Source organism: Brachyhypopomus gauderio, unplaced genomic scaffold, assembly GCF_052324685.1.
Source record: "Brachyhypopomus gauderio isolate BG-103 unplaced genomic scaffold, BGAUD_0.2 sc132, whole genome shotgun sequence".
NCBI lineage: Eukaryota > Metazoa > Chordata > Actinopteri > Gymnotiformes > Hypopomidae > Brachyhypopomus > Brachyhypopomus gauderio.
The window spans coordinates 290,162-313,102 of record NW_027506953.1 but is presented as its reverse complement, the minus strand read 5'-3'; the positions used below and the strand labels follow the sequence as shown (position 1 = coordinate 313,102).

At 48.2% G+C, this 22,941-nt stretch overlaps 2 protein-coding genes and 1 long non-coding RNA gene across 9 annotated transcripts; 2 read left to right on the top strand and 1 right to left on the bottom strand.

Annotated features, from left to right (window-relative positions):
- Window positions 1-16: 16 nt before the first annotated feature.
- On the top strand, window positions 17-5,533 carry hgh1 (HGH1 cochaperone). Of its 5 annotated transcripts, none has more exons than XM_076994015.1 (7): window positions 17-107; window positions 942-1,535; window positions 2,021-2,121; window positions 2,883-2,981; window positions 3,603-3,694; window positions 3,837-3,959; window positions 4,991-5,533. In XM_076994015.1, the coding sequence occupies exons 2-7, from the start codon at window positions 991-993 to the stop codon at window positions 5,141-5,143; spliced, it is 1,113 nt and encodes a 370-aa protein (XP_076850130.1). In that variant the 5' UTR covers window positions 17-107; window positions 942-990; the 3' UTR covers window positions 5,144-5,533. The 5 variants fall into 5 exon arrangements, with proteins under 5 accessions (XP_076850130.1, XP_076850128.1, XP_076850131.1 ...); XM_076994013.1 differs by having other exon boundaries at window positions 54-157; XM_076994016.1 differs by having other exon boundaries at window positions 63-107; window positions 938-1,535.
- LOC143499393 (testis-specific serine/threonine-protein kinase 5-like) lies at window positions 5,005-13,587 on the bottom strand. Of its 3 annotated transcripts, none has more exons than XR_013126061.1 (5): window positions 12,823-13,587; window positions 12,492-12,599; window positions 11,510-12,267; window positions 10,785-10,900; window positions 5,005-6,095 (listed from the first exon to the last, which is right to left on the bottom strand). XR_013126061.1 is itself a non-coding variant. In XM_076994019.1 (5 exons), exons 1-5 carry the CDS (start codon window positions 13,012-13,014, stop codon window positions 10,893-10,895), a joined length of 567 nt encoding a protein of 188 aa, XP_076850134.1. In that variant the 5' UTR covers window positions 13,015-13,587; the 3' UTR covers window positions 10,402-10,892. The 3 variants fall into 3 exon arrangements, 2 of the variants coding, with proteins under 2 accessions (XP_076850134.1, XP_076850133.1); XM_076994019.1 differs by lacking the exon at window positions 5,005-6,095 and having other exon boundaries at window positions 10,402-10,900; window positions 11,715-11,770; window positions 12,065-12,267; XM_076994018.1 differs by lacking the exons at window positions 5,005-6,095; window positions 10,785-10,900 and having other exon boundaries at window positions 11,446-12,267.
- A 428-nt stretch (window positions 13,588-14,015) lies between these two features.
- LOC143499403 (uncharacterized) lies at window positions 14,016-21,555 on the top strand. The gene is made up of 4 exons (XR_013126064.1): window positions 14,016-14,440; window positions 14,678-14,783; window positions 17,306-17,412; window positions 19,787-21,555. It is a non-coding gene; the product is annotated as an uncharacterized LOC143499403 (long non-coding RNA).
- The last annotated feature ends 1,386 nt before the right edge of the window (window positions 21,556-22,941 follow it).

Here is a 22,941-nt window from a genome sequence, read left to right as displayed (position 1 = left end):
GTCAACAGTACAAAAAAAAAACCAAACAAAAAACGTAAGCACGTCGAAATCGAAGCATCTGTAATCTGATTGGCTAACAGGGATGCCCGTCTCAAAGCAGGAAGTAGGTACATAACCAGCTACTACACGTGCGTTCCCTGCCTTGTGAAGTTGGTAGGTGCGTTTATCGTATCGCGCTGTTTGTTACACTTACAGCTTTGAGTACTGTACAGATTAGCTTACTAATTTGTGCTGGTTAGCCATATGAAAAAGGGGATTCGGGTGTGTCTCTAGTGATGTAGTTTTACACTGTACGCGCAGTAGTTCACGTCCACCTAGCGGTGCTGGGCACGTCTGGGTGGTGAGGAATAACGCTGCACGCAAGTAGCGGCCATCTAACCGCTCATCAAACAGAGCAATTGCTGTGTTGTTGTCTTAGTCGTAGTGTAGTCTCGTTTAACACAGGTGTGGCTAAACCGGTAACTCCAAGGGATTAACACGCAGCTGCGCGTTAAACCTGATCCGCCACTAATCTTCCGCTAAACTGTCAAATGATTAATGATCAGCTCAGCTTAAACAACACGCTTTCAGATAGATGGGTGATGATGCTCTCAGTACACCCTCGGAAATCGCAATCCTTGTGTTTTAGGAACATTGAAATGCAGAGGTGTCAATTTCAGGTTCAGAAAGTAAAAGTCATCACCAGGATTTTGCTCAAGCTTGCTAGATTTTCTAATTAGTGCAATCCAGGTAAAATTAGTGGTCAACACAATCCAGGAAGCCTGAGCAAAATCCTGGTGAGGACTTTTACTTTCTGAACCTGGAATTGATACCTCTGATGAAATGCATTTTTAAAGTACTTGATGAAAACAAAAACATTAATAAACAGTAGTAGTAGACTTAAAAAATTTTGTGAGCATGACCGGCAATTCTTTATTCTTATTTTTATCTTTATCAGGTAGAAAAAGTGAATAAAGTGACAGCATTTCTGACGTCTAAAGTCTACCAGGCATGATGCTCAGTGACACTGAGGTTAAAGACCTTCAGTTGTTCCTCCGGCTGGACACGAGAGCTGACGTGAAGGGTCAGGCTACAGAGTACATCCTTGGCCTGACTGGGACCAGAGACGGATGTCGGTACCTGCGCACGAAACCTGGACTCCTCGAGGCCCTGGTTACCCTCACAGCAGACCCCTCAATCGCCATTGTTAAGGACTGCTACCACGCGCTTATCAACCTTTCTGCTGATGAGACCCTGCACGACCCTTTGGTAAAAGAGGCACATGTACTCCCCACACTGTTCAGCAATCTCCTCGACCCGGAGTACGTGTTCGCCGACCGCATCTGCACAATCCTTACCAACCTGACGAGACACGAGAGAACGTGTAGAGAGGTGTTCAGAGTGATGCAGGAGCAGCAGCTCAGCCTGGCCAAAGTCGTCGAGATCTTCTGCACAGAGGGCTTCAATCAGAAAGCTGCACTTCACTACCTGGGGCCCCTGCTGTCCAACCTCACACAGCTGCCCGAGACCAGGACCTTCATCCTGGATAAGGAAAGGTTGGTGATGTTGTAGAACGCAGTGGCTTGGCAAACCTGCTTCCTGGAGGGTTTGGTTACAGCCCAAATCTGACATGCCTGGCTTAGGGCTTCAGAGCAGCAGGATGCATGTAAAAGGTTCTGGCGTGCCTAGAAGAGACCGCGACCTCACGCTGACTCATTTAGGTTATTGATCTTCGATTTGATTTTCAACTTTGGTTGATCTCAAACATCGTTGCAGGAAGCAAATACCTTTTGTAGCTAAAAAAATTTAACCCGTATAGATTGAACTGTATTTACCATCACATCCAAACTAAATGCAAATTGCAGATTTGTTGTGTAACAGATAGACCCATGCAAGAGGAGTCCTGCATGTACTTAGTAAGTTCACTAAATGAACCAAGTTTAATGAGTGTTCAGGATGCTGTGCTTTCTTCAGATATCTGGGTGACCTGGAGGAACTCTGGCATCTGTCCTGTTTTTGTATGTGTGCTTCTCCCCTCTAGGTGTGTAATACAGAGACTTCTTCCATTCACCCAGTATGAGGCCTCGGTCACCAGACGGGGAGGTGTTGTGGGCACGCTCAGGAACTGCTGCTTCGACCACAGTAAGCTCCTCCAGACCCACACTGCTGCCACTGGCCCCCACTGGCCCCGTCGGAGCCTGTATGTAGTGACATGGCACTCACTGCCATAAAGAAGCATCTGGCAGTGTTGCTGTCTTGACTGGTAAATTTGACCCTACATCCATGATCAAGCCCTCAGATTCTCAAAAACAGAGTTATAGTTGGTAATCAATCAAATCAAAGCCCATTATATTAGCTCATGATACCAGTCAGTCTGAGACAACATTGGTGCCCTTAAAACTGAAGGCTGACATAGAATCAGTAATAGATCAGTAATAGAATCAGTAATAGATCAGTAATAGAATCAGTATACTTACACTGGAAGAATGCATCTTATGTACATGACCATATAACCTACTGACTGTGTGTTAATGTATGTGTGTGTGTACATAAACATAACTCTATGATGTGGTGTTTTCATTTACTGTTCTCTGATGATAGTGGCTTTTTTTGCCCGACATGTAAACAGCATTTTTGAGTTAGTGCTGTATAAATTGGGCGGGGCACTTGGGTGTCAGATATGCTAACCGTCTTGTGAATGCTGTTGTATGAACAGAGCTGTTTTACAAGGGTCATTTACTACAGTTTTGTAAACATATGAGTGTTTGCTGAAAGTATCACGGCATGGCCATACAAGTGGAAAACAAACTTTAAGAATAGCACGGTGGTCTTGAAAGAGGCGTGACCTCTGACCTCTTCAGCTCGTGAGCAGAGTGATGATCGCTACTCTCCTTCTCTCACAGCGCACCACGAGTGGTTGCTAAGCGATGCTGTGGACATTCTGCCCTTCTTGCTGTTGCCGCTGGCCGGACCAGAGGAACTGTCGGAGGAGGAGAATGAAGGTGCGTGGTGCTGTATTCTGCGTTTTAGTTCACTCTCGTGTTGTTTATAAAACAATTCCCCCTCTCTGATTTCGATTAAGACCCTCTGAGCTACGGTTCATGTGTAGTTCTGTGGTGACCTTTAGAATCTCTGTTCTCCTAAAATGCTTCAGATGTTGACAGTTTTTACATTATAACCTACTTATGCAGTTTCCTACTTTGGTCAGAAGAGGGCAGTAGAGTGAATTATTTAAACAGTTGGCAAGCTGGATGTCGGTGGCATAGTTCTTTACAATAACCAAGATTACGAGGTTGTCAGTTGAGGCAGAATGGAAAAAAGTGGCTGACATCACTGGTGCTGGAAGTCATGAATTTGTGCTGTGTTCATCTTTGGTTTACGTTCAAAGTTTGCGGTTATATGATGGCGTTTGAACTGCTCTATTTGTGTGATATTTTAATAGTCTTGTGGAACATGTTGCCTTTCAGCTGACTTTTATAATTAGCTGTTTGGGTTTCTGGAGAATAACCAGCCCAGTAAATAGAACAGTGGCTCTGTGGTCACCGCTGAACCAGGCAGAGCCACGCAGTGCGACATTTTAGCAGTGGAAACTGGAGTTTGTTCCATTTCTGCTTTGTGTGAAGGCCTGCCTGTGGACCTCCAGTACCTACCAGAGGACAAGACAAGGGAGGAAGACCCAGATATCCGCAAGATGCTCATCGAGACCCTGCTGCTGGTGAGGCATGTTCTGCGAGGTCACACAAACTGTATTCTGTTTGATGCTGTGATCCTGTGAAGGCTTCATGGCAAATGGTGAAATGTTCATTGCTGACTGCTTGGCCCTCCGTTGAGCTGGTTGACTAACCCATTTAACACAGCTTACAGCCACCAAAGTGGGACGGCGAATCATGAGGGAGAAGAACGTCTATCCAATCATGCGGGAGTTTCACGCGTGGGAGAAGGAACCCCAAGTGATTTCATCCTGTGAAAAACTTGTTCAGGTAATGCTCAGATGAAATAACATTCATCAAAATGTTGGTGTATTGAGCTCTTGCCAGGGGAAAAAAACTGGTCTCAGGAACAATGCTTTGCAACAGAGCTTACTACCTAGTACATTTCCATCTGTAGTCCCGGGTTAGATTTAGTTTAGAGGCTTTGTCAGATGTTTGCTGAAACCAGCCCCAACTTGTCAAGCTGTGACATTAAGTGGATGAAGATAAATGGTGTAAGTTGGCCTCAGAGTTGAGATTCCACAGTCCAAACATCTTCAGTCCCACCTGGTGCAGCGTCCCACAGTGTGACGCCAGCCTCCAGCGTGTCAGCCGCTTCACGTCCAAGCGCCCAGTGTGAGACAAGCAGTCGTGGAGTGCCGGTGCTGGGGGCAGACGGCGGGACAGCCCCAGACGGCGGGGCAGGGTGCCCAGCACAGCTTTATGTCCTTGGCTGAACAGGGGGAAAGAAATAAAATAAACCAAGCAGTGGCAGGATGTACAGATTTGGTGGAGGAAAAACCCTTGGTCCTGTCACTGCGGCGTGGTGGCCGTAGTAATGCGAGCAAACGACTCCATGGAAAAGATGTCACCAGGGCTCTCAATAAAGCCTGAACTTCTCCACAACATGTGGGAGATCCCTTCAGAACTGTAGAGTTCAGGCAAAACTTCAATCGTTTGGGTTTTTACCCAAACGTTTTAATCACCATCATAAAACATCCAATATGCGAGACTCTGAGTAAACCTAATATTTATCTAGGATTAATGGCCTTTTTTGGGTAATGCTACATATTGCAAATAACTGAGCTAGAACTGCTATAGAATTACTCGGCTATGGAGGAAAATCATCCATGTTGACAAGTTGTTTGATTGATACATTTACTGTAATGCTCTCAAGTACATTTTACATCATTACCCACTACAGCTGCTGATCTGAACTGAAATGTACACCATCAGATGAGCACAATCCAAAATACTAGTGCCTCTGATTGTGTGTGTGTGTGTGTGTGTGTGCGCGCGTGCGTGTGCATACACATGGTTAGGTTTTGATCGGGGACGAGCCAGAGGCAGGGATGGAGAACCTGATGGAGTTGGAGATCCCTGAAGATGTGGAGCAGAAGCTGAAGGACCTGGACACTAAGGAGCAGGAGCAGATAGATGAGACCCAGCTGCATAAAGAGGAGCTGAAGAGCTGAGGAACATTGTAGAACCCAGCAAGGCTGGAACTCTGAGTCCAGCTGACATCACAACCCCTCCCTCCCCAACAACACCTCACCAGCATCACCCAACTGTTGTAATGTGAGGACCAGAGAGGACCTTGGTATTACATGTTAAAAATAACTGAATTGTTTCTGTTATGAAATTCATTTTATTGATGTTCTGAGATGACACGTCCATGCTTCCTGAGAAACCTCCTATCAGTTCTAAGAGAGGATGGTACATCATACTAAAGTCCGATAGTGGTAGAATCTGAGGGAAAGGGACACGCTACCCATTGCAAAGTTTCTGGAAAGTGGATTAACCATATCTGGTTTCTCTCAAAAATTGCCTTTAAAATCCTGAAGTAAACTCAAGACTTAAATCTGTGTCTGAATCCCCTGTGTGTTTCCAGGAGGTCTAGACTCCTGCTGTAGTGGGGCGATGGTGTATTGCGCAGGGACGTCTCCCTGAGAGTGCGCAGACCTGCCTGTGGACGTGGGGGTGCAGGGAAGGTCTTGAGCCAGGTTTCCGGAAGTTGGGCAGGTTGCGAAAGGGCTTTGGGGTGGAGGGGGGCCACGGCCAGGAGACGAAGAGCTGGTGTGGGCCGCTCGGCCGGTCCTGCGTGGGCCGTGTCAACAGGAGGCGGGGCCGAGGGGCGTGCTGCATGGAGACACGCCGTCGACACCCTCCTCTCAGCCGCCGCTTTGCACTGGCACCAGGTGCCGGATGATCCTGGTTGCCATGACCCGCATGCAGCCACGGGGCTTTCGGCCAGGCTGATGTGACACCGCCAGGTGGGCGGGGTCTGTAGTGCGCATGTGCCTGGTCCTGATCGGGTGGGCGGGGCTGGCTGGCCACACATGCCTGTACCCAGTCGAGTGGGCGGGGTTTTTGGGGTGCATGCGTCTGGATCCAGTTGGGCATGCTTGGCTTGCTGGGCATCCGTGCCTGGACACAATTGGCAGGCCCATGTTTAAGGGCGAACAGGTAACGATTGATCACATACAATGCAAGATCAATTAAAAGCTTATGATTTCAGTCTGATCTTAGTGAACCTGATAATACAACAGGGTTCTGTAGTACAGGCAGAGGGCTGCCACTGTAGAAGCTGCTGTACAAGGTCCCGGCACGCTGGGAGAAAAAGGCGACAGTCAGCCCTACGTCTGCTCTCCCTCAGAACGTCTGACTACGTCTGCTCTCCCTCAGAACGTCTGACTACGTCTGCTCTCCCTCAGAACGTCCGTCTGACTGCGTCGGCTCCCCCTCAGAACGTCCGTCTGTCTGCGTCTGCTCCCCCTCAGAACGTCCGTCTGACTGCGTCTGCTCTCCCTCAGAACGTCCGTCTGTCTGCGTCTGCTCTCCCTCAGAACGTCCGTCTGTCTGCGTCTGCTCTCCCTCAGAACGTCCGTCTGTCTGCGTCTGCTCTCCCTCAGAACGTCCGTCTGTCTGCGTCGGCTCCCCCTCAGAACGTCCGTCTGTCTGCGTCGGCTCCCCCTCAGAACGTCCGTCTGTCTGCGTCGGCTCCCCCTCAGAACGTCCGTCTGTCTGCGTCGGCTCCCCCTCAGAACGTCCGTCTGTCTGCGTCGGCTCCCCCTCAGAACGTCCGTCTGTCTGCGTCGGCTCCCCCTCAGAACGTCCGTCTGTCTGCGTCGGCTCCCCCTCAGAACGTCCGTCTGTCTGCGTCGGCTCCCCCTCAGAACGTCCGTCTGTCTGCGTCGGCTCCCCCTCAGAACGTCCGTCTGTCTGCGTCGGCTCCCCCTCAGAACGTCCGTCTGTCTGCGTCGGCTCCCCCTCAGAACGTCCGTCTGTCTGCGTCGGCTCTCCCTCAGAACGTCCGTCTGTCTGCGTCGGCTCTCCCTCAGAACGTCCGTCTGTCTGCGTCGGCTCTCCCTCAGAACGTCCGTCTGTCTGCGTCGGCTCTCCCTCAGAACGTCCGTCTGTCTACGTCGGCTCTCCCTCAGAACGTCTGTCTGTCTACGTCGGCTCTCCCTCAGAACGTCTGTCTGTCTGTCTACGTCGGCTCTCCCTCAGAACGTCTGTCTGTCTGTCTACGTCGGCTCTCCCTCAGAACGTCTGTCTGTCTGTCTACGTCGGCTCTCCCTCAGAACGTCTGTCTGTCTGTCTACGTCGGCTCTCCCTCAGAACGTCTGTCTGTCTGTCTACGTCGGCTCTCCCTCAGAACGTGTCCGTCTCCGTCGGCTCTCCCTCAGAACGTGTCCGTCTCCGTGTCCGTCTCCATCGGCTCTCCCTCAGAACGTGTCCGTCTCCGTCGGCTCTCCCTCAGAACGTCTGTCTGTCTCCGTCGGCTCTCCCTCAGAACGTCTGTCTGTCTCCGTCGGCTCTCCCTCAGAACGTCTGTCTGTCTCCGTCGGCTCTCCCTCAGAACGTCTGTCTGTCTGTCTCCGTCGGCTCTCCCTCAGAACGTCTGTCTGTCTGTCTCCGTCGGCTCTCCTTCAGAACGTCTGTCTGTCTGTCTCCGTCGGCTCTCCCTCAGAACGTCTGTCTGTCTGTCTCCGTCGGCTCTCCCTCAGAACGTCTGTCTGTCTGTCTACGTCGGCTCTCCCTCAGAACGTCTGTCTGTCTGTCTACGTCGGCTCTCCCTCAGAACGTCTGTCTGTCTGTCTACGTCGGCTCTCCCTCAGAACGTCTGTCTGTCTGTCTACGTCGGCTCTCCCTCAGAACGTCTGTCTGTCTGTCTCCGTCGGCTCTCCCTCAGAACGTGTCCGTCTCCGTCGGCTCTCCCTCAGAACGTGTCCGTCTCCGTCGGCTCTCCCTCAGAACGTGTCCGTCTCCGTCGGCTCTCCCTCAGAACGTCTGTCTGTCTGTCTACGTCCGCTCTCCCTCAGAACGTCTGTCTGTCTGTCTACGTCCGCTCTCCCTCAGAACGTCTGTCTGTCTGTCTACGTCGGCTCTCCCTCAGAACGTCTGTCTGTCTACGTCGGCTCTCCCTCAGAACGTCTGTCTGTCTCCGTCCGCTCTCCCTCAGAACGTCTGTCTGTCTCCGTCGGCTCTCCCTCAGAACGTCTGTCTGTCTCCGTCGGCTCTCCCTCAGAACGTCTGTCTGTCTGTCTCCGTCGGCTCTCCCTCAGAACGTCTGTCTGTCTGTCTCCGTCGGCTCTCCCTCAGAACGTCTGTCTGTCTGTCTACGTCGGCTCTCCCTCAGAACGTCTGTCTGTCTGTCTACGTCGGCTCTCCCTCAGAACGTCTGTCTGTCTGTCTACGTCGGCTCTCCCTCAGAACGTGTCCGTCTCCGTCGGCTCTCCCTCAGAACGTGTCCGTCTCCGTCGGCTCTCCCTCAGAACGTGTCCGTCTCCGTCGGCTCTCCCTCAGAACGTGTCCGTCTCCGTCGGCTCTCCCTCAGAACGTGTCCGTCTCCGTCGGCTCTCCCTCAGAACGTGTCCGTCTCCGTCGGCTCTCCCTCAGAACGTGTCCGTCTCCGTCGGCTCTCCCTCAGAACGTGTCCGTCTCCGTCGGCTCTCCCTCAGAACGTGTCCGTCTCCGTCGGCTCTCCCTCAGAACGTCTGTCTGTCTGTCTACGTCCGCTCTCCCTCAGAACGTCTGTCTGTCTGTCTACGTCCGCTCTCCCTCAGAACGTCTGTCTGTCTGTCTACGTCGGCTCTCCCTCAGAACGTCTGTCTGTCTACGTCGGCTCTCCCTCAGAACGTCTGTCTGTCTCCGTCCGCTCTCCCTCAGAACGTCTGTCTGTCTCCGTCGGCTCTCCCTCAGAACGTCTGTCTGTCTCCGTCGGCTCTCCCTCAGAACGTCTGTCTGTCTGTCTCCGTCGGCTCTCCCTCAGAACGTCTGTCTGTCTGTCTCCGTCGGCTCTCCCTCAGAACGTCTGTCTGTCTGTCTACGTCGGCTCTCCCTCAGAACGTCTGTCTGTCTGTCTACGTCGGCTCTCCCTCAGAACGTCTGTCTGTCTGTCTACGTCGGCTCTCCCTCAGAACGTGTCCGTCTCCGTCGGCTCTCCCTCAGAACGTGTCCGTCTCCGTCGGCTCTCCCTCAGAACGTGTCCGTCTCCGTCGGCTCTCCCTCAGAACGTGTCCGTCTCCGTCGGCTCTCCCTCAGAACGTGTCCGTCTCCGTCGGCTCTCCCTCAGAACGTGTCCGTCTCCGTCGGCTCTCCCTCAGAACGTGTCCGTCTCCGTCGGCTCTCCCTCAGAACGTGTCCGTCTCCGTCGGCTCTCCCTCAGAACGTGTCCGTCTCCGTCGGCTCTCCCTCAGAACGTGTCCGTCTCCGTCGGCTCTCCCTCAGAACGTCTGTCTGTCTCCGTCGGCTCTCCCTCAGAACGTCTGTCTGTCTCCGTCGGCTCTCCCTCAGAACGTCTGTCTGTCTCCGTCGGCTCTCCCTCAGAACGTCTGTCTGTCTCCGTCGGCTCTCCCTCAGAACGTCTGTCTGTCTCCGTCGGCTCTCCCTCAGAACGTCTGTCTGTCTGTCTCCGTCGGCTCTCCCTCAGAACGTCTGTCTGTCTGTCTCCGTCGGCTCTCCCTCAGAACGTCTGTCTGTCTGTCTACGTCGGCTCTCCCTCAGAACGTCTGTCTGTCTGTCTACGTCGGCTCTCCCTCAGAACGTGTCCGTCTCCGTCGGCTCTCCCTCAGAACGTGTCCGTCTCCGTCGGCTCTCCCTCAGAACGTGTCCGTCTCCGTCGGCTCTCCCTCAGAACGTGTCCGTCTACGTCCGCTCTCCCTCAGAACGTCTGTCTGTCTGTCTACGTCCGCTCTCCCTCAGAACGTCTGTCTGTCTGTCTACGTCGGCTCTCCCTCAGAACGTCTGTCTGTCTCCGTCGGCTCTCCCTCAGAACGTCTGTCTGTCTCCGTCGGCTCTCCCTCAGAACGTCTGTCTGTCTCCGTCGGCTCTCCCTCAGAACGTCTGTCTGTCTCCGTCGGCTCTCCCTCAGAACGTCTGTCTGTCTCCGTCGGCTCTCCCTCAGAACGTCTGTCTGTCTCCGTCGGCTCTCCCTCAGAACGTCTGTCTGTCTCCGTCGGCTCTCCCTCAGAACGTCTGTCTGTCTCCGTCGGCTCTCCCTCAGAACGTCTGTCTGTCTGTTTACGTCGGCTCTCCCTCAGAACGTCTGTCTGTCTGTCTACGTCGGCTCTCCCTCAGAACGTCTGTCTGTCTGTCTACGTCGGCTCTCCCTCAGAACGTGTCCGTCTCCGTCGGCTCTCCCTCAGAACGTGTCCGTCTCCGTCGGCTCTCCCTCAGAACGTGTCCGTCTCCGTCGGCTCTCCCTCAGAACGTGTCCGTCTCCGTCGGCTCTCCCTCAGAACGTGTCCGTCTACGTCCGCTCTCCCTCAGAACGTCTGTATGTCTACGTCCGCTCTCCCTCAGAACGTCTGTATGTCTACGTCCGCTCTCCCTCAGAACGTCTGTATGTCTATGTCTGCTCACACCTCAGAACGTCTGGCCAAAGCAGAGTTCCACACACTGTTGAAGTCATGCTAATTGTTTGCTGTGGAATCTGGCCAGTAGCCTGAAGCTTGTCTGTGAACCGAGTCTTGTGTCTGCACCCAAACATCAGTCCCTATGTGTGACGCATCGACTTGTACTGGCAGCAGATAAAAGGGCATCTTTTTTGAAAGCAAAAAATCAGCAATGAAAGCAAAGGTTTAACAAGGCAGTGGTCCCAGTGGCACAGACTTTCAGACATGGGCTGGTGCAGCGGTAGTCCTTTCCTGAGGAGCTGTACCAGTCTGCGTGGATGCTTCTCAGGGTAAGGCAGCTTCCCTGTGATCATGGCATATAAGATCACACCCCTACACAGCACACAACAACAACGAGCCAAGGTTAGAGGGCACGGCTCACACACAGTGACGTGTGTCTGTTCACATATGGAAGCTGCAATAGATAACCATTTAAACAAACTTCAAGTGGAACTCTAGTAACTAAAAGAAATGTTCAAATTAAAGCACTTAAAAATGTACCTTAAACATGTGGTGTGATAAAGGATGAGAATAATATGTGGGAAAAAATGAATTGGTTCCACTGAAAAAGTCCATTTATCTGATCATCTCCAACTGCAGATTTAACATGCGCCCACACTACATGTGGCTGCTTCCAACACGTTCAATAAACCCTTCAGTTTAGCTATGGAAGGACTTTTCTAACCCTGTAAACATCCAGGAATAATTCTACATATCTTGGACAGGGTTGAATCTGGGAACCAAGTGCTCTGGACAGTAAAGTTTAAAAGTCCAGTTTAACCACTTGGAATGTTGTGTAATCCCACACTATAAAGATCTGTTTGTGCATTTAAAACTAGATCACAAGAATGTCAATATTGTGCGGGTATGCTCGACCTCAGAAGCAGACTAGCGACGGGGACATCGGGCCATGTTAATGCAGGACACACTGAATGCACTCACAGACTCCAGAGGTCAGCCTGCTCGCCACTGTACTTGCAGGATCTCGGGAGCAGTGTAGGCCACTGAGCCGCAGAACGTGCTCATCAGGACTTTTCTGTCGCTGGAGTAGTTTGCAAAGCCAAAATCTGCCAGGTGAGATTGTACATGCAAGGCAGTCTGGGAGTCAGACAACTGGGACAGACAACAGGTGTGTAACATGACTTACCTGTCAACTTCACAAATCCTCTCTCATCTAATAGGATATTTTCACATTTCAGGTCTCTGTAAAAATGTAAAACAATTAAAACAACCATGACATCCATGTTAATTCTAAAACTGAAAAAATAGCCCATCGTAAATATTCAGATTTTGTCCTATTTGATTCCTGTGCCTGCATTAATCCTATCCACGCACAATGTGCCTGTTATGAACAGTCTCTTAATCCCATCCGTCAACACTGTGCCTGCGTTAATCCCATTCGTGAACACTGTGCCTGTGTTAATCCCATTTGTGAACACTGTGCCTGTGTTAATCCCATTTGTGAACACTGAGCCTGTGTTAATCCCATTTGTAAACCTGTGTGCGATGCCTTTGCTGTGGCAATGGGAGACGGCGCTGACGATCTGTTTGAAGATGTGACGGGCCTGGTCCTCAGGCAGACCTGGGCCGCTCTTCGTGATGGAGGCCGCGTTGATTAGTTCCAGCAGGTCTCCCTGCATGGCCAGCTCCAGCACCAGGTACACACGTCTCACTGAGCGGAACACGTCATACAGCTGGATCTACAAAGAGGGTTTGTAGGCCATGTCTGTCCTTTCTACATGTTAGAACCTTAACATGTTAAGGAGATCCATCCAGTCACTGCATTTGGGTAATATGGCTGGCTAAATAATATGGGTCAGCTGTTTCCCCAGATCTTTTGAGTAATATGGGTTGTTAAAATATTTGGTTTGGACTGTTTCCCATGTGGATAGCGTCATCTGTCCATCCTGTGGCCAGGACTTACCACACTAGGATGTCTGTAGGTAGTATTCAAGGCGCAGATTTCTCTGGGCAGGAACTTCTTTGAATACTCAGGAGGAGCGTCATTAATGGAGATGATCTTAACAGCCACCTCGGTCAAGGCAGTACAATATACAGGACTAATAATTTAGGACATAACCAAATTATTGCAAAAGGTTTACAAAATTGAACAAAAGCTTGGTATAAAACAACTAAAAGAATACATTTGCTACACAAGAATCAGATTCTTGTGTTAGATTAGGCTTGTTTTTAGTTAGTCCTTGGACCATTTCTGCATTATCGAGGTTTGTAGTATTGAGGTCCTTCACTCTTACCATGTTGTGGTTCTTCGTCTTGAGGTCACTGGCAAGCTTGTAGTTCTGAGAGATCTTATTAGGTGTTGCATAGCCAAGGTGGACTTTGGAGAAAGCACCAGTTCCGATCTTCTTGGCTGAGAGAAGATATCCATGCTGCCTGCATTCTGCTACCTTCTGATGGAAGGAGTACATTTGTTTTGTGCCTCTCATGCTAAACGGTTCTCTTCTTATCCATAATTAAATATACTTCCTTCCAGTAATTTGGTGAATCTTGATTTAGTCCTTTGTGCCATTCAGTTTTATTTCTGAATGATACTCACATGGTTACTTAGGTCATTTTGACCAAATCATTCGACCACTAATAATATGATTTCTCTTTAGGACGGGCAGCACGAAGAGACACTTTTGATATACACTATTCTAGAATAAAATCGCATCAATGGAAAAGAATGTGTTGGTCACTACATTTGAGTTAGGGTCGTCATAATGAAATAGAATCATTTTCCCACTTTACGTGTCTAAAAATAAAGTCTAAAAATAAAACATTTCCTAATGACTGTAATTTTAAACTGTCCATACTGCTTAAATGAACAATCAAATGGAAGACAAACTGATCCAAGGATTCACTGATCCTCTAATCCAAGCACTCACTCTAAAGTTCTGTTTTCTTTTCATGACGCACCAGTTGAGCACCAGTCAGATCTTAATGAAAAACTTCTGCTGTAGCTCTAGAGGAAAAAAGTTAATGTGAATAAATAGCGAAAAAACGGCTTAATTATAATGTACCAAAACTTAAAAAAATCGGTGTACTGAGAATCTGCACCCACGAGCTTTTAAAGTACAGAAAGAATAATGAGAGTTCCAACGTAAATCAGAGCACTAATTTTCCGCTGTAAAGTACAATGATTTGTGAATATGAACGTGTAAACAGGACTTTGCCAATTACTTTGCAACTACTAGATGGAAAAAAAGGCAAAATGAAAGAAATACTCCGATATATGACTGTAATTATGCACAATTACATGTGCAGAAGTAAATATGTTGAGTTTGGTCTTCCCGAATATTTAAAAATGTAAAAAAAAAACATAGGTCTTAGTGATATATAATGCCGCGCTTCCGAATGTGGTAAAGACAGCTCACAGTAAAAACAGAGAAACTGCACACTCGTCGGGTTTCATGCGATAACACGACTGTTAACACAGGCACGCGGTGTCCGCGAGACGCGAGTCCGCAGGGGAAGCGGGGGAGGCGGACGTGGTCGAGGCGCGCGACATCACATCACTCCCGACCGCGTGCGTTCTTTGGCGCTGGCGAGAGTCAAAATGACAGTTTGTTTAAGTACGGCGGTTAGTATGGCTCTGGAGTACTTAAACGTGTAACTGACAGGTATAGTTAATCTTAGGGCACTTTCGACTGCGATATCTCAGCGGCAGTGTTTCCAGCAGCTGAAAGGAGAAAATAACCGAGAGAGACCTTAAACTGTGGTGCTGCGACGGGCTAATACGTTCTTCTGACAGCGGCTGACAAGAGGGTGTTTAGGAACTGTCCCCAAACCCAATTATAATCAGACCGCCGATACAGGCAGTGTGTCCCAGGAACAAAAGATGTTCAACATCGGTGGAGAACGGTTGTTCCTGTAAGGCTCTCCTGAGGCGAAGAGTCTTCTCTGACTAATTAGTAGTCTGCCTTTCTGATGTGAAAAGATGAAGTTGTTATGCTTAGACCCCATATCCTGTGCCAAAGAGTCTACATATCTACTATTAGACAAACACCCTTAAAAGTGACAAATGTAGCAGCTTTTAAAATATTTTTATATTTGGACTATATTGCCTGGTTGACAAGAGTCCCTTTCTTAAAAAATGTCTCTTAACAGACATGGTTGTTACGGACTCGTTTGGTGAGCTGTCCCCAGCCCTGAGAGCAAGGTGAAGGGAAAGAGTTCACAGAGGATAGCTGGCGTCGTCTCAGAAAGCTGAGTGGTAATTTGATGATTTGTTTATGTCTTACATTAACTCGTTTATTTTTGAGGCACTTTACCTAAGCAGACAAATTATTATATACATTTTTACTTTTTCTTTATTTTGGCTAAACCCACCATTTCCGTCTGTTAAGCTGCTTTATTAAGTGATGAATGTCTTTCTTCAGAAATACGGATGAAGAAAGCTCGTGTCATAGATGACAAGGCATTTTAAAGCTCTTTCACCGGGGAGCCACATGTGTCCCAGGCTACATTAATTCTCCTGACAGACCAATATTGAGCGATTGCTGAGTTTAAAGGTAGCCCTTCAGGTTTGATTAGGTCCTCTGGAGCGCCGTGAGTGGGAGGGCAGGGGGGTGGTGTGTTCTCCAACAGGTGGTAAGAGGATTAACCAGGAAGCACACACAAACCAGATGGACAGTGGCCACAGAAAACAGCCTCCATCGCCTTGTGCAGCAGGCCTGCATAGACAAGGAAGGAAAACAAATTACTCCAAATCAGTCAAAATTGAGCTACCGCTTAAATAAACGTCGAGCCGGCTTACCATCATTCAGTAAAGTGTCTGAGGTCCAGCGTTTGAGGTGTGTCTGACTTCCTCCGATGTGTCACTTCCGGTTCCCATTTAAGGGGTTAAGTGCTGACGCTTGGAGGTCCGGTGCGTTCAACACAAATTCTGTGACATGGCTAGTGCTCATTAGGACCAATGCCCAGCAAAAACAAACAAAAACAACCACCACTGCCCCAATGCCATGATGTAGTGGAGACACCCCTGTACTGCACAGCAGGCCAGGGCCCATTGAGAGGTGACCTCCTCAGCACTCATGACTTTAGCATACTAACATTTCCTTCGTGGTAACTTATTCTCAGTAAGGAAGGCCAGTGGGTAATGTGGGTTGCTGCTTATTGGCTAACTGCATGGCAAAATATAATTCTGAAACCAACAATAATCAACGGAAAATATAATTTTTTCCTCCCAGACTTGTAGCTGCTACACCAGAATGGATTTAATTATTGGAAAAACTGTATTCCTGAATTCAGCACCCTGTACAGTGAAACCGCTTTGCGTGCCGCAGCGGGTGATATATTTCTAAATTCCCTTTCACCTTTGCACCAGTTTTGACCTAAATCTGACACGTCCCCATATCATAAACTCTGCCGTCTATAAATCAGGGTAACACCAGTGTCTGGGCTTTAAGAGTGAGCTCCTGTTTCTCCAGACTCAGGAGCTCAGCCAAACGGTCCCACTTCATGGTGACCCCTGGCACTCACAGTGCATGCAATGCTAGAGTCTACTCAGCTGCACACTGACTTGCATACACAGCGCTCTAAGGCTAAACTTCTGTGCCTAATTGTGTTTTTTCTTATTGACCAGCGTGCAAATTTCCCAGTGTTTTGACAGCTGGTAACTACAATTTGGCATTTCATGAGTTCAATCATTGGGGATGATGAAGAAAATAAAAAATAAATAACTTCTTGCACTCATGTTCCACATTTATCTGACCAATCAGGGCCAGTGTGATCCAGGGAACCTCCATGCAGAGCTACATCACACGTGTGCAGAGATGAGGTGAAATAGTGATTTCATTACCAAAACCTTAGAAATCCTGTTACATGTCCACAGACGGCTCCCCTCATAAAGAAGGTTTTATTTGACCAGTTACTGAAAGTAACTGAAAGACAGTGTTTAATTTCATTAACATAAGCAGCACACAATTTTACAAAAGTCTGTCTGCCTTCAGGTAAATAAGCTTGATTCTTATTCTTGAAATGGAAACCATGTGTGCGTGAGCCCGTCACAGATCTCCCTCTCAAAGGCCGTCTTGTCCTGATAACACTGCCACTTGGCCACTTGCACTGCTCTGATTTGTCACCTAGTGGGAGTGTGTCGAATGTCGAAGGCTGATCAGGATGATCAAGGGGTAGTTCAGGGGTTGTGGGGTCAACATGAGGGCAAATGTGAGAGTAGTTGACATGGAGCTCAGCGGTGTATTGGAAAGGCCGTACATTCTCGGCCTCTGACATGCTGAGCTGCGCTCGTGGCCCTACGGAGCTGCTATCTGATCCTTTGGCTGGGACAGGCTGTCGGTACCATATCCCCCTCGGCCCAATCCTGCAGACAGTGTGTAACGTGGCCTGGTCCTGCCGAGCCAGGCTCGGCTGAAGGCGATCCAGACTGCCTGGAGGTGCTCTGTCATGGTGGCTCAGAGAGCCACTTCGCTCGGACCGGAGAGTCAGCACTTAACGTTTGATTTAGAGCTCAGCGTCGGACCATCCACACTGTTCCTTGTGGCCGCAATGGCGTTCAAGGCGAGCTTCAGCAAGGCTGTAAAATCTGATCCGCGATCTCAAGCCTTGCAGCTGGAGGCAAGGTGCAGGCCACGCCTTATCAGACGTGTGCGGTGCTGACGGCTTCAAGCGTAGCACTCTGTGGGGTACAGTGGAGGGGTGTGGCATGGGTGGAGGGCTGGGGTGTAGGTGTAGGGGTGAGGGCAGCCACATGACAAGCATCTGTGTCCCATTTAGCCCAAGGCCTTCAGCCGGACCACCTCGAGAGTGAGAGCCGTTTATACCCCCTCTGGAGAGCTGCAGACCGGAGCCCCTCTCAGCACAGCCTGTGCGACCCTCTTAAGGTGCCCAGATTGATTGCCTTCGATATGAACTGTATTTCATGCAGCCATACATCAGGTGTCAGATTTCCATAAAGGTTTAGGAGCATTGTAAATTTCTGTAATTGGTGAGATTATTCTTGCTCTATTTTCTCTCTGGCTTATTGTTTTAATCTGCTAAATTTATTGTGTGGGACAAGTGTGGGAGACCATAGTTTAGACACTCCTCCACCTCCACCTGAACTCATAGTATAGACAATCCTCCACCTCCACCTGAACTCATAGTATAGACACTCCTCCACCTCCACCTGAACTCATAGTATAGACAATCCTCCACCTCCACCTGAACTCATAGTATAGACACTCCTCCACCTCCACCTGAACTCATAGTTTAGACAATCCTCCACCTCCACCTGAACTCATAGTATAGACACTCCTCCACGTCCACCTGAACTCATAGTATAGACACTCCTCCACCTCCACCTGAACTCATAGTATAGACAATCCTCCACGTCCACCTGAACTCATAGTATAGACACTCCTCCACCTCCACCTGAACTCATAGTATAGACAATCCTTCACCTCCACCTCAACTCATAGTATAGACAATCCTCCACCTCCACCTGAACTCATAGTATAGACAATCCTCCACCTCCACCTGAACTCATAGTATAGACACTCCTCCACCTCCACCTGAACTCATAGTATAGACAATCCTCCACGTCCACCTGAACTCATAGTATAGACACTCCTCCACCTCCACCTGAACTCATAGTATAGACAATCCTTCACCTCCACCTCAACTCATAGTATAGACAATCCTCCACCTCCACCTGAACTCATAGTATAGACAATCCTCCACCTGAACTCATAGTATAGACAATCCTCCACCTCCACCTGAACTCATAGTATAGACACTCCTCCACGTCCACCTGAACTCATAGTATAGACAATCCTCCACCTCCACCTGAACTCATAGTATAGACAATCCTTCACCTCCACCTCAACTCATAGTATAGACAATCCTCCACCTCCACCTGAACTCATAGTATAGACAATCCTCCACCTGAACTCATAGTATAGACAATCCTCCACCTCCACCTGAACTCATAGTATAGACACTCCTCCACCTCCACCTGAACTCATAGTATAGACAATCCTTCACCTCCACCTCAACTCATAGTTTAGACAATCCTCCACCTCCACCTGAACTCATAGTATAGACACTCCTCCACCTCCACCTGAACTCATAGTATAGACAATCCTCCACCTCCACCTGAACTCATAGTATAGACACTCCTCCACCTCCACCTGAACTCATAGTTTAGACAATCCTCCACGTCCACCTGAACTCATAGTATAGACACTCCTCCACCTCCACCTGAACTCATAGTATAGACAATCCTTCACCTCCACCTCAACTCATAGTATAGACAATCCTCCACCTCCACCTGAACTCATAGTATAGACAATCCTCCACCTGAACTCATAGTATAGACAATCCTCCACCTCCACCTGAACTTATAGTATAGACACTCCTCCACCTCCACCTGAACTCATAGTATAGACAATCCTCCACCTCCACGTGTCCACCTCAGCGCTGGGTCAACAGTGAACCCTCAGAGAAAAGTTCTGCTCAGTGTGTGATTGATCCCTCCATCCACTTTCCTTATTAACCATCTCCTCACACTCACACGCTCACAGACTCTCTGTGAGGATATATTTTATGGTAAATTATTTTAGGCTGAACAGGTGTATGTTTCTAAAGAGCACATTTTAAGTCTACCAGATCATCTTGTCCATTCACTCTAACAGTTCCTAAGTAAAAATGAGTCATCGGTGAATCATTTATGGAGTTTGACTGAACTGATGATGCTGAATTGCTCTAAGGGATTTAGGGAAATGGATCACAGTTTTCCTAAATTGAACAAAATAAATCGATCACATTAGGAATGATCATTTCTAAAGTTCTGTCATTATGTAGTTAAAATCACTTAAAATTAGGGGGGGGGGGTGTAATTGTAATCATCATAGTGATCATTTAAGGTCACAGGTCAGAAAGCATCCTCTTGTGTGTGTGGGCAGAATTTGGTAGAACACCATAAGTAGATATCTGATGTGTTAAGATATCATAAGCAGATATTGGGTCGTCTTGTCCTATTTACCACTAGGCGACAAAAATTTGACAGTTGATCATAAAGTCTCGTAACCTTATGACATCAGCGCTCACCTCCCGTGGGCCGTCTTTAATCCCGGTAGGCTGAACCAAGCCCTTCCCCAGACAGCCCTGTAATTACTGCCAGTTGGAAATTAAACTGTTAGTTCACTCTGGCTAATGTGCACCAGATGGCCGGCACGTCCTGCCCCTTGGAAACGCTCTTTTTTTTTCTTCTCACAGCTCATTTTCAGCGACCCACAGACATTGTCCTGGGGGGCTGGGGTTGCTATGGCAGCATGGGGCCCAAGGACGAGCGGCGGCACGCAGAGCAAAACAAACAAACAGGAAGAGGAACAGTGAAACGCACGGAGACCACAGCACGGTGACCACAGCACGGAGTCCACACCACAGCAGCAGTCCAGCAGGCTCCGGTCCTGGACCGCATCACCACTCTGAGTCCAGCTGAGTGAAAGTGCGGTGGCATGTGTCCCTGAACATGAAGATGTCAGCAGATGAGCGATAGAGGGACAGAGAAATGTTGGGATTTCAGGTGGTGTAATCTACTTAGAGGCTAGTTTAGAGATCAGCCGCTCCACCCCCGTTTCCAAACTCCCCCAGCTTCCTGTCAGGGGTGCACTTTCTGAACGGTGTCCAGGTGAGGATTTAGGGGCTCAGATTTATGTCCGCAGTGGGAGCCCACAGCTGGGGTGGGGATTATCTTAGAAGAGCAGGAAAGGTTTGCGGGACTAAACCAAAGGGTCTCGCATCAACTGAAAAGGACAGGAAGGGAGAACACAGCGGCAAAGAATCACAGAGAGGTGAGAGAGAGACGGGAGTGTGGCATGCAGGTGTGTTCCGGTCCTGCTGTCTGCAGGGAGTCCTGTTTACTTTACCCCGCATTGCAAGATATGACTGCAGCAAATGTACATCTGGTCCAAAATTTGTTTGTTTGTTTTTCTGGTTCAGCCACTTGTGCTGTGCTGGATCTTTTATTCCTCTTTTCTCTCTCATCCATTAGTATTATTTTCCTCACACTGTTTTAGTGTGAGGAAAATAATTCTTACTTCCTTTCTATTTTCCCTTCTATTTTAATAGACGATTTTAGCATTTTGTGTAATGGAAAAAAATGCAAAATGCATTTGCTCAGAGTTAGATTTCTGTGTAAAAATGAACAATGTCCAAGAGATCTATCCTCAAATAGTCAGGAGCATGATCTAAACCTTCTGTCACACCTAGAGTTGTGGTTTAGCCTTTCAAAGTACCAGTGTACACACACACACACACACAGTGTTTGTCTGAGCCTGCATGCAGTCAGAGCTCCAGCAGTAGACACTCACTCTGGCCACTTTTCAGAAGGAGCAGGTCGCCGTGGGTTCCTCAGCTCTCTCACTCCCCACATCCTGTGTTCACAGAGATGCCCATGTCAGTTTAGAGAGCAGCATGTGATGAAGGAGGGTGTGTGTGCCCAGATGTGGGCATGAAGGTATTTTAATCACCCTCGGCCTGCTGGGCCTGACACGTCCTTAGCAAACCCGCCGTGTGGCCATCAACAGCCACTCCAGCAGGGACTACAGCGTTATTGAAGAATAAAAAAATGACTATGCTGAAATGTGCTTCTGCTTGCATAGTCCTGAAAGACCCTTGAAGGTGTGAACACCACAGACTGTGTGCTTACTCCATCACTGTATACTTAACTACAGTCCTATTCAGATGGGCATATGTTTACATAGGCAGGGGGGTTCATGTAATTATCCCATTGCTCGAAGATTTTACCCCCATTTGAATCTACCATGTCAGTCATTTTCACAGACTGTGCGCTCTACTATAAGACACCCAGTAGAAATAACCCCAGGTTATTTTAATCCCATGCAAATTGCCATGTCAGTAAATATTCCATTATATCCTGTGGAAAAGTCTTTTCTTAGCAATGGAAGCACTTGCGGAAGCATTTACTTGTGTTGTATACTTTGGCATTTACTTGCCAAAGGCCTTCTCACAGCTTCTGCAAACTTTAGAGAAATTACATACATGTGTGTAGTCTGCTAATGTTCAAACACAAGCTATGGGGACTATATGCAGTTATATTAAATCATATTTTGCATAGATGATGGGTTACATGGTGATTTGAAGGAACTATGGTTTGGACTTGTTTGAAATGCTGCAGTTGGACAGAATTGTTAGATGTTGTCTTATTTAAAGAGCAAATGAAGTCCAGATCCCATAGACATCAACAGGTTTACACTGTCATTGTGGAAGTTTGCAGTTCTACAATATACACAGAGATACAAAGAGTACGACATAAATCACAAAATAATAGCCACATGTACAGAAATGTGCACATTAGTACTTTAGTAATATAAGCGGACAATGTTAGGATGAAGACAGATGCTCCTTGCTAATAATTATATGAAGATGGAATAACTGGGCACATGGGGGCAGTAATAGCAAAAAACATGACATGGTCACTCGTAGCATCAAACTAAACTTCAGTACATTTGTTTGTCCAGCTACAGAAATGGAGAACATGTAATGCGATTATAGCTCCTTAACGATAGACCAACATCATGTGATCATCCACCAATGAACATACTGCTGAGCAAAGCATCTTCAAAGCTAACGGCTAACCACTAACTAGGCTATCTGTGACCCTAAACATCTATTATAAATACAGCAGTAATCCCACTCTCCATCCATGCACACAACTCAATTTGCCCACAAACAGCAACTCAAATCACTGCATAGTCCCTCACTTCATATTAAATGGCTAGTTTTCTCTGATGTTGGGGTGCTCAAATTCTACCATTGCTGTAGATAACATTGCTACCTGAGCGCTAATGCATTAACATCACTCAAATAGTGCACGAATGTGCTCAGCACTATGATTGGTCAACAAAGTTCAGCCAGTAGAAATACAGGACATTTTAATAACAACCTGCAAATACACCAGATGTATTTATAACTAAAGATCAGTCCACTGCACAGTCCAAGTTTGGCAGGGTTGAAAGAGGATCAGATGGTTACGAATGCATGATCAACCAAAAGCTGAGTGTGCTGCCATGTCCTTACTCTCAAGTCTTTGGGATTTTGGTAGGTCACTTGGAGCAACCCACAGTCCCACAAGGATCCACTACTTGCAAAGAGACTTTGAACTGAGTATACCTTCAATTTCAATAAAATCACCTATTCTTTGACTAATGGTGGCTTAAATACAAGTTTCATCAGTAGACCAGCAAGCAAAATTTTTTAATTAGTGTCCTGGTCATGCAACAGGTCATGGGTCCTGCCACATCTTGCAATGAAATGTCTTAGAGCCTGGCCAACTATCATGTGGTCACCACTGTGGAGTCAGACCAGAAGCAAACAGAACGGGTCATCCCAGTAGTGACCAGTTTTGA